Source organism: Falco naumanni, chromosome 12, assembly GCF_017639655.2.
Source record: "Falco naumanni isolate bFalNau1 chromosome 12, bFalNau1.pat, whole genome shotgun sequence".
Taxonomy (NCBI): Eukaryota; Metazoa; Chordata; class Aves; order Falconiformes; family Falconidae; genus Falco; species Falco naumanni.
Window position 1 is genome coordinate 23,975,344 of NC_054065.1, and position 14,333 is coordinate 23,989,676.

Here is a 14,333-nt window from a genome sequence, read left to right on the forward strand (position 1 = left end):
GTGATTTAAGAGTTTCTGTAGAAGAGATACTATCACCTTCTCAGAACCGGAACAGCTCTGTGTATCTGAATTATAGTCAGAGAATAAAGGCTTTTGCTAAAACATTACTGTAGTGCTGGAACAAGGATAGTGGGAGGACTCGGCTTCTGAGCATTGTTCCTAAACAGGACAATTTATAGCAAGTTAAATCTGTTGCAAGACTACAAAAGCTGAGCTAGTTTTCAGCTAGCCACAGAATTAGCAGCATAGTAAAATATGCTGTACTTCTACCTCTTCTCCTCTGCCCTTACTGGAACAATCAGCCCCAGCTGTTGGGTCATTAATACAGTCAACAAGTGGTTAAGGAAAATTATTTTGATTTCTTTTTCCCCTTTTTCCAAAGAAAAGTTTACTTGCTTTACATTTATTTTCAAAACATATACTCACACACACACACACACAAAAACAAAACAAAGAAAAAAAAACCCCAAAAACAACCAACCCAAACAAAACCAAAACTCTGAAAAGCCCAAAGTTTTTTTCAACTTGACATGTTGCACTACTCAGTTATGTCATGTAGTGTCAGTAATGTCATCAGATAACATAACTGCCAAATCTGATGTGATGCATTAAACTGGGATTACCAGAATAAATCATGTTTGTGGGTACACAGATCACAGGTGGTGCAGTCAGCTGCTCTGTATTATGGCGTATCTATAGGATGTGCAGATTAGGATATAATGTTCGGAGGCTTGCTCTCATTTGTGAAGTGCTTTGCAACCATAACTCAATAGTAAGGAGCCACCAAACAGTTATAATGGCATAAACCATCATCAGGGAAAAATACAAATCGATCAGTGCCAGCGATATAAAAGAAAGAGCATGCATCTGTCCCCAGTCTCATAAATTCAGTGGTTGTTGCAGGCTTTTTCTCTATCCCACATGTACTTTATTAATAACAGTAACTATCATAAATAATAATAATGCAGAGTAGTTTATTTCAAGATGAATGCTTTTCTTATTATGTGTTGATCCTCTCACTTATTTCTTACATCCTGTCTATATTCCTCCTGTAAGCAGAGGGGGAGAGCTAGTTTAATTTATTGTTGGAAGTTTATGCCCTTTAATTGGCAACAGTGCGCTATGCCAAGAAAGTTGTCTGTATAGGCTCCCTGAAATATCTGCATACCTTAGCTGGCATGTTAAGCTTCTACAAAGGAGGCATAGAATTTACATTCTACTGCATGTTATAAATAAGTAATAAGAACAGATTGGAATTATGCATTTACGCCTACCAGTGTGAGTGAGATGAGTAATTCACAAGTGGCAAACCCTTAAGAGGCTTTCGTATTTCACCTCAACCCTCTCCCCCCTCCAATCTCGTGTATGTAGAACATAGTATATTTTTCTGTCCCGCTGCTCCACAATTCTTTTTCTTTCCAGCTAGACTTTTTAGATTTTATAATTGCTACTTTCTCTTTCTTGCAGAAAAGCAACAGACACTATATGTCAGTAGTCATTGTTGGGAATGTAACTACTTTATTTTACACTATTGGTGTCATCTTCCTGAATTTTCTTGCAACACTCAGGGACACAACTGTAAGAGGCATGTTTTAAACAGCGGTGCTTTCAGAAGGTGCCAGAGTAAACTGCAGTCCTCTACCTAACTTACGAAGAGAACACAGAACTCACAACTGAAACTTCCTTATGCTTCATAGGTAACCTGATGTACTGCTGCTCCAGTTAGAAATCCTCGAGGAGCAGACTAATCTGTATGCCCATTCATGCCCTCAGCATCTCTGCTGAAGCCTGTGAATACCTGTCATGACCACAACTGAAATGGTAGCACGCAAAGGCCACAGATCTTGCAGAGCCTGTGGCTTTCCCCCACAGCGGTTCCACCTCTAAGCAGCACTCTGTTACCTGGTGGTAAGGTGTAGGAGCAAGGAATTATTTTGGTCTAGTTGCTTCAATATTTTTTGGTTCTCTGGCTGGAGCACTACAGCATTGATTCATGTACCTCCTGAAGAAGCATCACTATGGACAGGCTTTTTTAGTGGAAGAAGTCATCATGTACTTTCTCTCGATTGTTTTAAACTTAGTTTAGTTCCCTGGATTTTCCTGTCCTGTCTGCAAATATTTTAAATTATGTTCTAGTTCTAACTACAATCTGTTTATTCTGCCTCAGTCTCTGCCATGCAACTTCTTTTCATAGTTAAGCTAAGACTTGTATCTCTCTTTTTCTGGTAATATTTATTTTTCATTTTTTTAATTTCTTCAGCATATCTCACTGAGTTTTCCTTGACTAGCTTTCTATGTACTTTATCTCTGCCTGTAAACTTAGGAGCAAGACTTCAATTATGCCTGTATTTTAAGTCCCAGTACAATATAAAAGCTTAAAAATTGTGATGTGACACTGCAACAATGGTATTAAATCTCAAGAGTCATCTCTAAAAATTCCAAACACATTAGTTGAAATGAAAATAACACTTTTACCCTTTTAAGACTATCAAAAAGTACCATAGTTATTTCGATATGGCTAGTATGCCAGCTCATGAGAGCATGTGACCTTGTCAATTTGATTAAATTATTGTTCCTTGATCAGAAATGACTAAGAAAATTAAGTGATCATAAATAGCTCCAAAGTTGAAGTCAGTATGAAATTCAGATTTCAAAAGGAAGCTATTTACATACTGTACCAACATGGGTTAATTTCCACTACTGATAATTTCCTTCATTTTCTACATTTCCCCTAGAATAGACGGTGGAAATTTTCACCACTTATGCATCCTTTGTATGAACAGTGATCCTGGAAAGGTAAGCAATGAGGATCCCAGAAGCTTTTAATAAGACAGATTCTGACTTAGGGAGTACAGTTCAGCTCTAGCGCCTCCAACATAAGGAGGACATAGATCTGTTGGAACAGGTCCAGAGGAGGCCACAAAGATGCTCAGAGGCCTGGAGGCTGGAGCACCTCTCCTATGAAGACAGGCTGGGAGGGCTGGGGTTGTTCAGCCTGGAAAAAAGGCGGCTTCAGGGAGCCTTTATAGCAGCCTTTCAATACTTACAGGTACGTTATAAGAAAGATGGGTACAGACTTTTATTTACAATAGGGTCTGTAGTGACTGGACAAGGGGGAATGATTTTAAACTAAAAGAGGATAGGTTTCAATTATGTATTGGGAAGAAATTCTTCACTGTGAGGGTGGCAAGGCACTGGAGCACATTGCCCAGAGAAGCTGTGGATGGCCCATCCCTGGGAGCATTCAAGACCAGGCTGGATGGGGCTCTGAGCAACCTGGTCTAGTGGAAGGTGTCCCTGCCCGTGGCAGCAGGGTTGGATTCTGTGATTCTCTAATTGCCTTCAAATAGCCTTTTCCACTGACTGCCAGGGAGGATGCAAAGCTATTCACCCACTGTGCTAACAAGAAAGCTTTCAACTGTGGGCAGAACTCTTTTAGCTGCCTCTACTACCTATTCAGCACTGGTTCCAACTCTAATTTATACCAACTAGAAAAAATTTAAAATATAAATATCAGAAGTCTCTTCCAGTATATTTGTATAAAATTTTACATATTTATGCATGTCTGTTGATAGAAACCACATATGCTCAGAGAAAGAACACAGAAACTTACTGATTGACTTGATTAAATCACAAATTAGAATCAGAAATTGCTAATGATATATTTCTAGATACAGCAAATGGGCAGTATATTACCACCAGTGTAAAAAAATCACTCTTTCCTACCTGATCACTTATCTTCTTACATGTGCAGACATAAATGGTGCAGCACCACTCCTCACCAAAATGACTGAATGGCATCATTCTTAAATTAGAAATCCAGATGCTTATTTACATGTAGCCATAAACATATCCAGACATGCAGAAGAAGAAATCAAGCTATGCATACTGTAAATGTGCCTCTTATTATAAAGGAACATGGTATATCCCAAAACAGTCATCACAGAAACAATAACTATGTTTATCATCCATCTTCCCATCTGTTTTAAGACCATGAGTCTAAGTCTTACTTAAAGCATACTATTCTGATGTTGTTCTTACATGTTTAGTTTAATGTTCACATAAATATTTTTTCCCATGCACTAGTTAATTTCCTGGTAACACATCACTTTAATGTGTCACTGTATAGAATAAAAACCGGGGGTGGGGGTGGGGGGGTGGACGATGGGGGACACCAGCAGCTTTCAAAGTCCAACTAAAATTTACGTTAAATACTTCAATCAGAAATTGATCGTTATAAAAATAAAATATTTCATGGAAGACTACTGGGAAGCATGATGAAGTTCAGTACCGACTAAAAGGCTATTAAGCTTTGTATAAACGGTTTAGGCAATCACTGTAGGAACCTAGGTTAGATATCTGGCAGTGATTCAACAGGAATGGAAGTATCCTAAAATGTCTTTCATGCTTTTTGTGACATGATTTACGCCTTGCACATGTTTTCAAATAACTTAAGAGGATAGGGAAACAGATATTGAAGATACAGAAATCCTCCTCCAATCACATAAACAAAAAATATTTAAAATTAAACTTATATCCAACTATTTTAGGACCTTGTAACACCCAGGCTTCTATAGTTCACAAGACAAGGCTTGTGAAAGATGAAAAATACTCAGGAAGGTCTGGACTTATCATAACAGACATTAATTGGTGAAGCATTTTAGAAACGCAGGTTGAAAGGGAGTTGCTCAGATTTATGGAAATAACAAGTCTGAAACATATGCAAACATCAGAGATGCCCCTTTTCCTAATTTTTCCTCATTATAACTTTCTAGTTTTTCAATAAATAAAATTCTGAAAATACTCTAAGTAATGGCTAATGACAACATCCTCATGGCCATGCATTTACTAAAGCCAAGGAAAAGGTTCCCTCTCGTTGGGAACCCTCCAGAAGTATTACTGTGGTGTTACCTGCCTGTACACTGTCATCATTTATTAATATTCCACTAGTGTTAAAGGAAGGTTGGGGCATATCAGGTATGGAGAGAAAGGTCTGTGTCTAGTGCAAGCCAAACAGGACCACATGTACTGCTCAGTCAAAATAATTATCACAGCTGATAAACCAATGCAATTTGTAATAGCAGCATGGAAGAAAATACCTATCTTAAATTAAATATACATCAAGTGTTTGGCAGTTCAGGAGACCAAATGGTCCTAAATGAGTATGGAGAAATACGATCCTGTTTTCCAGGGCATAAGGAAAACCTCAGAGAGAAGACTTCATTGTGCAGCTTGCAATATCAAGAAAGCTGCTCCACTCTTTCCAAGCCTATTAAATTAGAACTAAGTGCGATATATCCTTATGAATGGATATCAAGAGATTCAGACAGAAGGAATAGGTTTGGCCTAAGTCCATCTGTGCAAGAAGTGTCATATTTTTATTTACATGAATCCAGCATTATCTGAAACTAAGCATAAATCATTTACCAAACATTTCAAAATGATCCTGGCAAGAAAAAAAAAAATCTCTCAGGATAGTGGAGAAGCTTTTCTTTATCTATAAACATATGATTTCTAAGTTGAACATAAAACCTTGCACAGTTTCTGATGTTTTCTGAAGCACTTAAAAGTGTGACTGAATGAAATCTTGTCTTACACTATAAGCACATGCATCTGTTTTATCAGCAAAATTAAAACCTTCACCTTACTATCTTCAGGCAAACAACAATTACCAGATATAAGGCTGAAAATAAAATCCCACAAAAAGAATTTCAGGCTGTGAACACAATGTGGCCAAGAAACCATAGTCTAGTTCTTATAAAACCAAGGAGACCTCTCAAAGTTTAATAGCAAACAGTGGTCACAATGTGACAACTGCTGACAAAGAGAAACTACACCACTTGATAGGGCCCTATATGAAGTTCACTGAGGAAAGACAAAATGTAGATAAACAGATTATGCCCCTCAAAAATCCCAGAGGAAGGTATACAAGATGCACAAGACTGGGCCAGTTTGCCCAAGAAAGGTCCATGCATGCAACATTACAACAAACTGATCTCCGAAAGTGGCAAAATAAGGATTTGCTGCTATCTAACTGCTCTGGGGATGTGTCCTAGAGAAGACCTGCAAATCCAAACAACGGTGCAAAGCACGACCAAGACAACAGTGTGTGGACAGTAAGCTCTGCTGCTTAGGAAAAAAAAAAAAAAAAAAAAAAGATAGCGAGAGAAAAAAAAAAAAAGATTGAAGGCAGCTGTATTTGAATTTTACAAATTGATCTCAGTGAACACTTCATTTAATTTGTCCTCCCCAACACACACTATCTTTTGAAGATATCTCAGCATCTTTAAGTCTCCTGACCAATCTAGATATCTGTGAAGGAGAAAATAAAAGACTGGAAGACTGGAAGCCTATATATGTCTAATTCTGACAACTAATTTTGAAGTAAGAACAAAGGGCAAAATAATCTGAGACTTTTACATTTTTTGGTGGTTTTAATTCTTGTCATGGAATTTAGACAAGCCTGGAAATGAGTGTTTTTCTTCTCTTTGTTTAAAAAAAAAAAAAAAAAAAAAAAAAGAGCCCAGAGCCAAAATATTTCCTATGCTGCCAGAAGGGATAGAAGAAAAAAAGGACTCTCCTCGTTCTGCAGCTATTAGCTCCAGAGAAGCTATTTTCTCTGGTTTGCTTTGGTACATGCAGAAGATTGGGAGGTACCAATCACTCTCATTTTATAATTTGTGTTGCATTTTAATTTTTAGAAAGCAGTATTCAAGCAACCTGAGAGCTCAGCAATTCCAGCAGGGTTAGCGTGAGCTCTCTCTTGGCTTGCTGTGTTACCCAAATCTGATCAAAGGACAAGGACTCCAGAAGCTTGTCCAGCTGTGGTTTTATAATGACACCATTAGGTTTTGCTCTATAATCAAGGTCCCTAAAAGTCTGTGTAGCTTCAGGCTTAATATCTGCGACAAGGTTAACTGAAATCTGCAGCAAGGATAACTACTTTAGCAGATTGTATCAGCAGGAAATATTTAAACACTATTTAAAAGGATTTTAAATAAGCAGATTTTATTTAACACTGCACTAATGCACTGCAATAGAAAATGATACAACAGAGCTGCTACAAATAAACATAATGCTTTTACCCTTACCCCACACCCCCACCCCCTTCTAAATTCCCCAGATCTGTATTATTAAGTCCAATGAGTGTACGAAATCTTTCTGTCTGAAGCTGAAATACAGGAACGCCAGACTCAGACAGCCCATTTGCCCTTTGGTTTTGTGCCTGCTGAATCTGCATTCTGGGTCTGTGGAATTAATTACGATAGTACCGGTCACTGGCAATGTCAGTGTTGCCAATTCAGGTGTATCAAATGTGCTTTCTTCTATGCCTACAACTTTTAGAGGAAGGCAGCTTCTCCTGTAAGACTGGTGTACCCTGCCCTCTAGTGCTAGGTGCACCAATATATGTTCACTTAAATGCATACTCGGGCCAGAATAAAGTCTGAAACAGCACGAGTTCTTTATATGCCATACTGGAAAACTGTTTTTTCCTGTATGCCGTATCAGCTGGATATGCTACTAAACCAATCATAAGGGGTGAGTCTGGAACTGTAGCATGGTATTGCAAGACCCTAAAATAAGAAAGAAACACTGGGCATATCTCATTGGGTCACACGCAAAACATTTCAGGTAACCAATTTAACTGTGAAGAGGTGAAGACTAACTTTTCATTGCTCACAATGGTGTTAAATAAGTCTCTGCTTCACAAAAAAAAAAAAAAAAAAAAAAAAGAGAAATTGTGACATACAGACTTATAATATACGTAAACCTAGCACTAACATTTTATCGGATAGCTAACTGCTCTTTTCAAAACACTCTAGTGAAAGAACAGGTTGGGTTCATTTGGTATTTAATTGTATTTCACTGCAACCTGGAAGATGGGAATAAACTCATACCAGAGCACTACAGAATGTTTCTATTGTTTGTCCTCTAAGGCAAAAGCCGCCTGTCATCTTTGAGCAGGACTTAAAACAAAGGAACGCAAATCCTTAGGGTTGGAAATTGGTGTTGTTAAACATGGCTATAGCTAAAAATTGTATGAAAAATAACCACAAGAACTGTGTCTTACATCTAACATAAGTATTTTCTTAGTGATTTAGCTTCTTCCAGTGATACATCTTATTGCAATTATCCTTTACATAGAGTTCTGTGGATTCTCCTGTTCAAATTGTTTCACTTAGCAATTAGTACAATATTGATATTATGATGGATTTTGCTTTTATTATCATGATCTATCATTTAAAACAAGCAGTAGTAGCCATAGGATAAAAAAGAAAAAAAACTGCCATTTTTTTCAGTAAAATGTAATAATAGTGCATGGCTGTGCACTCTGTATGGTAATTACTACTGCTTTAGAGCAACATAAAAAGCCTACAGGTACTAATTTGTGGTTCTCCCATTTTTTGAGTTCAGATATGCTAAACCCTATTTTCACAGATGTCAAACATCTGCCTCTTCCTCACAGAAAAACAAGGCTCCTATTCTGTGCTGGTTTTGTAGGATCAGCCTTTCAACACAGGTCAAATAACAATTTGAATAAACAAAAGCTTAGTTCAAGCTCTTAGACAAAATTGTGAAGACAGCTCTTTCTCACCTTTTCCAAGGCTCTCCCTAATATTTTGGCCAGAAACCTGGTACAAAGCAGTCTGTCACAGGTTTTTTTAACTCTTGGCCATGTAATTTAGGATAACTCTATACTCGTTTAACTCAGTTGAGGATCTGCCCTTGTAAAATAGTTGACAGGATCTCTTTACTGAAAAACTGGGGAAAAAAAACCTTCTATTAGGCTGGCAGAGAAAAATAAGTTTCATACAGCTGAGTGTTAATAAGAATATCTTCCTTTTAAAGATTCATGATGAGAACCATTAGATTCTGCTAGGAAAATTATATGAACGCAATTTGTTAACATTGTCAAGTATCTAGTGCTGCAGAAAATGCAGACATACATCCTCAATGCCAAGCTCAGTGCAAAGACAGATTTATACTTTTGTTTTCTAAAGATATCTACAAAGTCATTTCCCTTTGTAAACATGTTAGGTAACTAACACCTTTTCTTAATCCATCAAATGCTCAGCATTTAAGAATACAGGAATATTTTGCTCTAATCTTTTTTTTCTAAAGTTTCTTCACAGCAATAAGGTTTCCACCAAAACAAGACTTGGCACTTGGGTCACATCAGATCTTTACTGTCTCTGCTTACACTATGCCCTTCTGCATTTATTAGAGCACCTTTCTGCTGGTGGTATTGGCACCACCAGCTCAGGCCACTGCAGTCTAATACTTTTCAGTATAAAATCCACCTTGTTTTCTCCATCTAAGGCAGGTGGGAAATTTTTGAGATTAATTTAACAAAAGAGAAGACAAGAATGAATTTGCCTGAATTTAAAAATACAGAAAAATAATAACATTAAGAAATCTCCACGTTTCAAAGTAGCAGCTTCAGTTTTGCCTTTGAGTGTTTGAATGGGCAAGAAGCATATTTTCTTTCCACAGGAAAAGTCAACTCAAATTTTCCTAAAATCAAAAGCCTTTGTAAGAGCAGCACGTATATGTTAAAAGTTTTGAAGATAAGTGTACAAGCTTCTTCATGTTTCACAGCTGCTAGTCATCTCTACAGAACAGTAAGGTATGAAGATTAGGACAGCAGAACCCTATTGCAATTGTTTTCCTGAGCTGCAGCAGTTGGTCTTGGTTACAGAAGCTTCTGCACTCTCATGTAGAGGAACTAAAAGCATGAATACAGGAGCATGGATACACACAGCCTAAATTCCACCTGGGACCCTGGACTGAATATTTCCTCTTGGCCTGTCCCTAACCACTGGAGACCTTGGGCTTTCACTGGAATTCAGGATGTGAAATAGCACCCAGATTGCATGAAGAAGTAGTACACACAAGGCAAATGCATAAAGGTGGCAAGCAGAAAAATCACAGACAGTTAACAAAGGTGTTGTGATACAGGGACTGGCTTCATTGCATTGCTTTATTACTAACAACACAGAAACCGAATTTGTCAATATGGGGAAAATATTTAAAGGCACTAATGGATGATGGATGCCTAATGGGTCCCCCTTTTCAGCATGGTAAAGTGTACATTTGCCATATGTGCTTTTAAAGGGTATCCTTTTTAATTACAGCTCAACCCCTAGAGGAAACAAACACTTGAATTTCCATGAAAAATCAATGAGTATTTCAAGCCCTCAACAACTGTCAAGATCAGAAACTAAGTTAACAATATATTTGCAATTATGGTGTTGAGAAAACATATCCCTCCAAGTTATGGATTAATTAGTATAGGCCTAAACTGATTCCATTTTCCATGGTCTGAAGTGAAAGTCAGTGAAGTGCTAACTTTTAGACAGAACTGATGCCTTCCCTAAACAGAAAGATCTTTTTTAAAAGCTATTTCATTAGATACAGCACTTCAAAAACCACAGAGAATCTATGACTTTCTGGTACAGACTACTGGTCAGGTAGGAACTCAGTCGTATAGTTACTAAATTAGGAAAATAATTTTAGTGAATAAATAGGAAAGACGTTAGAGACAATGATCTTTGTCTCTTTGTTTAGGGTCAATAATAATATATTATGTTGAGGCAATAGGTCACCAACATCACTAGCATAAACACTGAAAGGAATAGGATAACAGTATGGGAAACACCAAAAAGATAGGAGAGACACCTGTATAACACTAGAAAGTCAAAAGCTGCAACCTTTCACTGTAAAACCACAACCCTTGGTGGGGGTGGGGTGGACCTGGGATTATTTTATACCTTTTCTTACCTCTAGCTTGCAATGAAGAAAATCTTGAGCTCTGAAGGAAGCCAAACCAGATCAAATTAAAGATATATGCAGATCTGAGCCAGATCTTGAATAAAACTTATACAGAATAACTGGGATTTCCAGTGACCCAAATCCCAGCCTGCTGGCTCACATCGCCTCTTCCCCCTAAGGCACAGTGAGAAACTGGCAGCTAAGTAAAATGGATCCAAAGTAAACAAACTGATCTTCACGCCATGTTCAGAATGGCAGGCAAGAGCAGCTCTTGTGCTGTACTACGTAGGGCAACACAATCTGATTCACTAGCCTTCCCTGTTCTGATGTCTGCCTAAAAATTGAAATCAAAGTTACGAAATGCTCAATAGGACCAAAAATATAACAATTTCTAGGAAAACTATAAATATATAATTTCTAAATAAAAGCAACAAGAGCTCCTCTAGGGAGCTTATGAACCAGGTGACTTTTCCTTAGACTGGTTTAGCTGAATGTATTATGATACACCGTTCAAGATTTAGAGATAGAACACAACAAATCAATTCCTGACCCTTTTAGTTTATCTTTTTCTATATTTTCAAAGAACAATTACAAAAGTTACTTGACCACAATTTCTATCAATAAGCATTCATTTTGGCTACGAGTCTGAGAACACAATCAGACAAGAATCTAAAATCAACCAAACAAAATATATTATGCCGAACATTTCCTCAAATGTTTTACATTGCTTGTCAATTCATAACCAGGTTGCAGATGAACACATTGGTAAAACTACCTGTGATGAGCTTTCAGTGATGATTTTTGCACTTCAAAATTCTTAAGAATAGTGTTATGGTATGGCAATAAGAGATTAATGGAGATCTTGCAAAAAAGATAAATGGCACTACAAGAATACCAGAAAAATAGGGGGATGGGGGAGAAATTAATTGAACCTATACTTTTGATAAATATTTATTTTTTTGCAGAAGAAAAATGCACACTAGTTTGAGCTGTCATTATGCTAACCTATATCCTATTTTTCATATTATTAGTAATACATAATGTGGTAGTTTATATTCAAAAATAAAACCAGAATGTATATACCTCATGTATTTATCCAGAAATACACTAAGGTTACTATGGTTACGAAAAATCCATTACCTTTGAATACAGAATGAAAAAGTTTGACTTAAAGTGTGCACTATTTATTATAGCGATCATCAACAGCCTTCAGGAGGTTCTCTAACTGGATTCATTTTTCAGTGTCAAAACTGACCCACCACACCAGTAGCTTATGGCCTGTGCAAGGCAAAGAAATTTGAACTACATGAATTTTTAAATATGTTTTATACTAACTCAAGATACAGAAATGGCTTTGAATTTTAAGGCCTTACATTGAAAAAAAGTAAGGTCTTGGTACACTTTTTCCCCAAGTTGTCCAGTATAAAATGCCTTATCTTTACTTGTACTTACTGCCATATACAAATTCCGATACCTCCAGAATAGTGCTTATGCTGTGCTATGATACTTCTAGCTCAATATTTTGGGGTGGATTTTTTGTTGTTCTTTGAATAATGTCTGAACAAATAACTTGGATACTTTGTTAAACTACAACAATTACGTTAACATAGGAAGTCAGATTACCATGCTTCACTGTACTATTAAATAACATTTAGCTTCCATGTAATAGTTTAAGAGTATTGACATAACTTGATTGTTGACACATTGCATAACTTATCAGGAGAAAACAGATTATTAGTTTATGCTTTTAACAAATTAAAATGGGCTATTTAGGAAACCACCACAGCACCTCTATAATTAAGAATATTTCAGGAAGACAGTAGGAAAAACTGCCAAACCTGTACATAATAGCTTGTCTTAAACAGTTTACTTGTTTTAAGAGCTAGATAGTACAAGATCAAAAAGTTATAAAACTGTTCAAAAGCCTCAGGTCCTGTGAAAGAGGACAACACAGCACAAGATTTAGCTATACCATGGTGACATTAATTTCTGATTGTCCCAACGGACAGTTCTGTGAAGGATCCTTTAAAAACAGTATCTATCAGGGTTTAAAGCATACAGCCCATTTTAAAATTATTTTTCTTTTCCTCTGAAATAAGAAGGCATCAGTCATATAATTATTCATAGCAACTACGATGCACCCATCTGTTACGCTACCTAACAGAGAACTCACCTTTTACAATGTATTTAGTTCCATTTCCAAAGTAAATCGGTACTCCGTTCATATACAAAGTATATTGTGTAATAATACCATTTGGTATTTTTGGTGGACTCCAACTTATCAGCAGGAACGTGGGAAAGGATATTGCAGTGGGCAATTGCACATCTTCAGGGGCTGGTGAAAAAAGATGTATAACATTAAATTATATTATATTTCCACAAATAATAAATAATTTCAGTGAGCAGCTCCTACCAAAATGATTTTTGGTAAAGCTGAAGTTTCAGAAGATATTTTATGCTTGCAAAATACCAACATACTGAGAACTCTCCTATTACATGTGAGGTTTCCTAGCCAAACGGAAACTTCTATGAAAGACAAGGATAAACTCTTGGCTTTTTAGGAGAATAATTATACTCATATAACTTTATCTTTCTAGCTTGATAACACTGAACAAGGAGAGAGGTACATGATTTTAATACAGTCCTTTTTTTAATACAAATAGTATTCGTTCTCTTCCTTCATGCTTTTCATCCCTAACTACAAAGTGATCATTCTTTCTAATCACAAATGCAGATGATGTGTTCTTACACACTATCCCTTGTTTCAGACTTTTTGTAATTCAATACACTTAGAAATGTTTGTTTAGCGTAGATTTTATGTATATAATATACTGGAAGTTGGCAACAGATAATAATTTAGAAGCCAAGTTCTCTCGCTGTTCCAATGAGTTATATACTAAAAGCACAAGCAATTCCACTGAATATCGCAAGGGGAGCAGAACTCGCACCTTGGTCTGGGAGGAATATCTTGTAATTTACAAGCTCTGTGTTAGCAATTTAAAACAATAACTAGCAGTGGCTGGCAATGTGAAAACAATATAAAGTAATGAATGTTTCAATAGGGAAAAAGGGATAGCTGGAGGGTGTGATATGGTGTTTGTCTTCTGTATCGCCAATTTATTGTTACTAAGAGCATGCAACAAGAGTGTCCAAAAATAGAAACTCCACACGTTGATTTTTTGTTCAATTCTTTTAAGGGATAAAACACATGTTCCCCAAGGCTTTATTTGATCTCGGGCGGTGGAATCTATTCTTGCCTAAACCTTCTCAATATGGCAGCATATCTGAAAACAGTGGATGTTTTTCACAAACACACATAAGAATTCCTCCTTTACTCACTAAGCTGAGACAATAAGACACAAATAATTTAATTTTTAGTTACTATATCACACAAGAAATACACAATAGTCTAATTCATGTTTACATCACAGTTCCATTAACTATTTGGCTGTCAGAGGCTACATCCTTTCACAGATAATGCCACCAGACAAACTCAGCTTATTTAGAACTTCCAAAGATCCGATACTTTGATTTTGATTTGATTAGTGCGGCTGGCAGTT

General features: G+C 36.7%; 1 protein-coding gene across 1 annotated transcript in view; it reads right to left on the reverse strand.

Moving 5' to 3' along the window:
• The window catches only part of USH2A (usherin), a 391,715-nt gene that overhangs the window by 202,168 nt on the left and 175,214 nt on the right, over positions 1 to 14,333 (reverse strand). Inside the window, exon 31 of the mRNA XM_040612018.1 lies at positions 12,947 to 13,108. Within this exon, the coding sequence (XP_040467952.1) occupies positions 12,947 to 13,108 (162 nt within the window). The remainder of the gene's footprint in view (positions 1 to 12,946; positions 13,109 to 14,333) is intronic.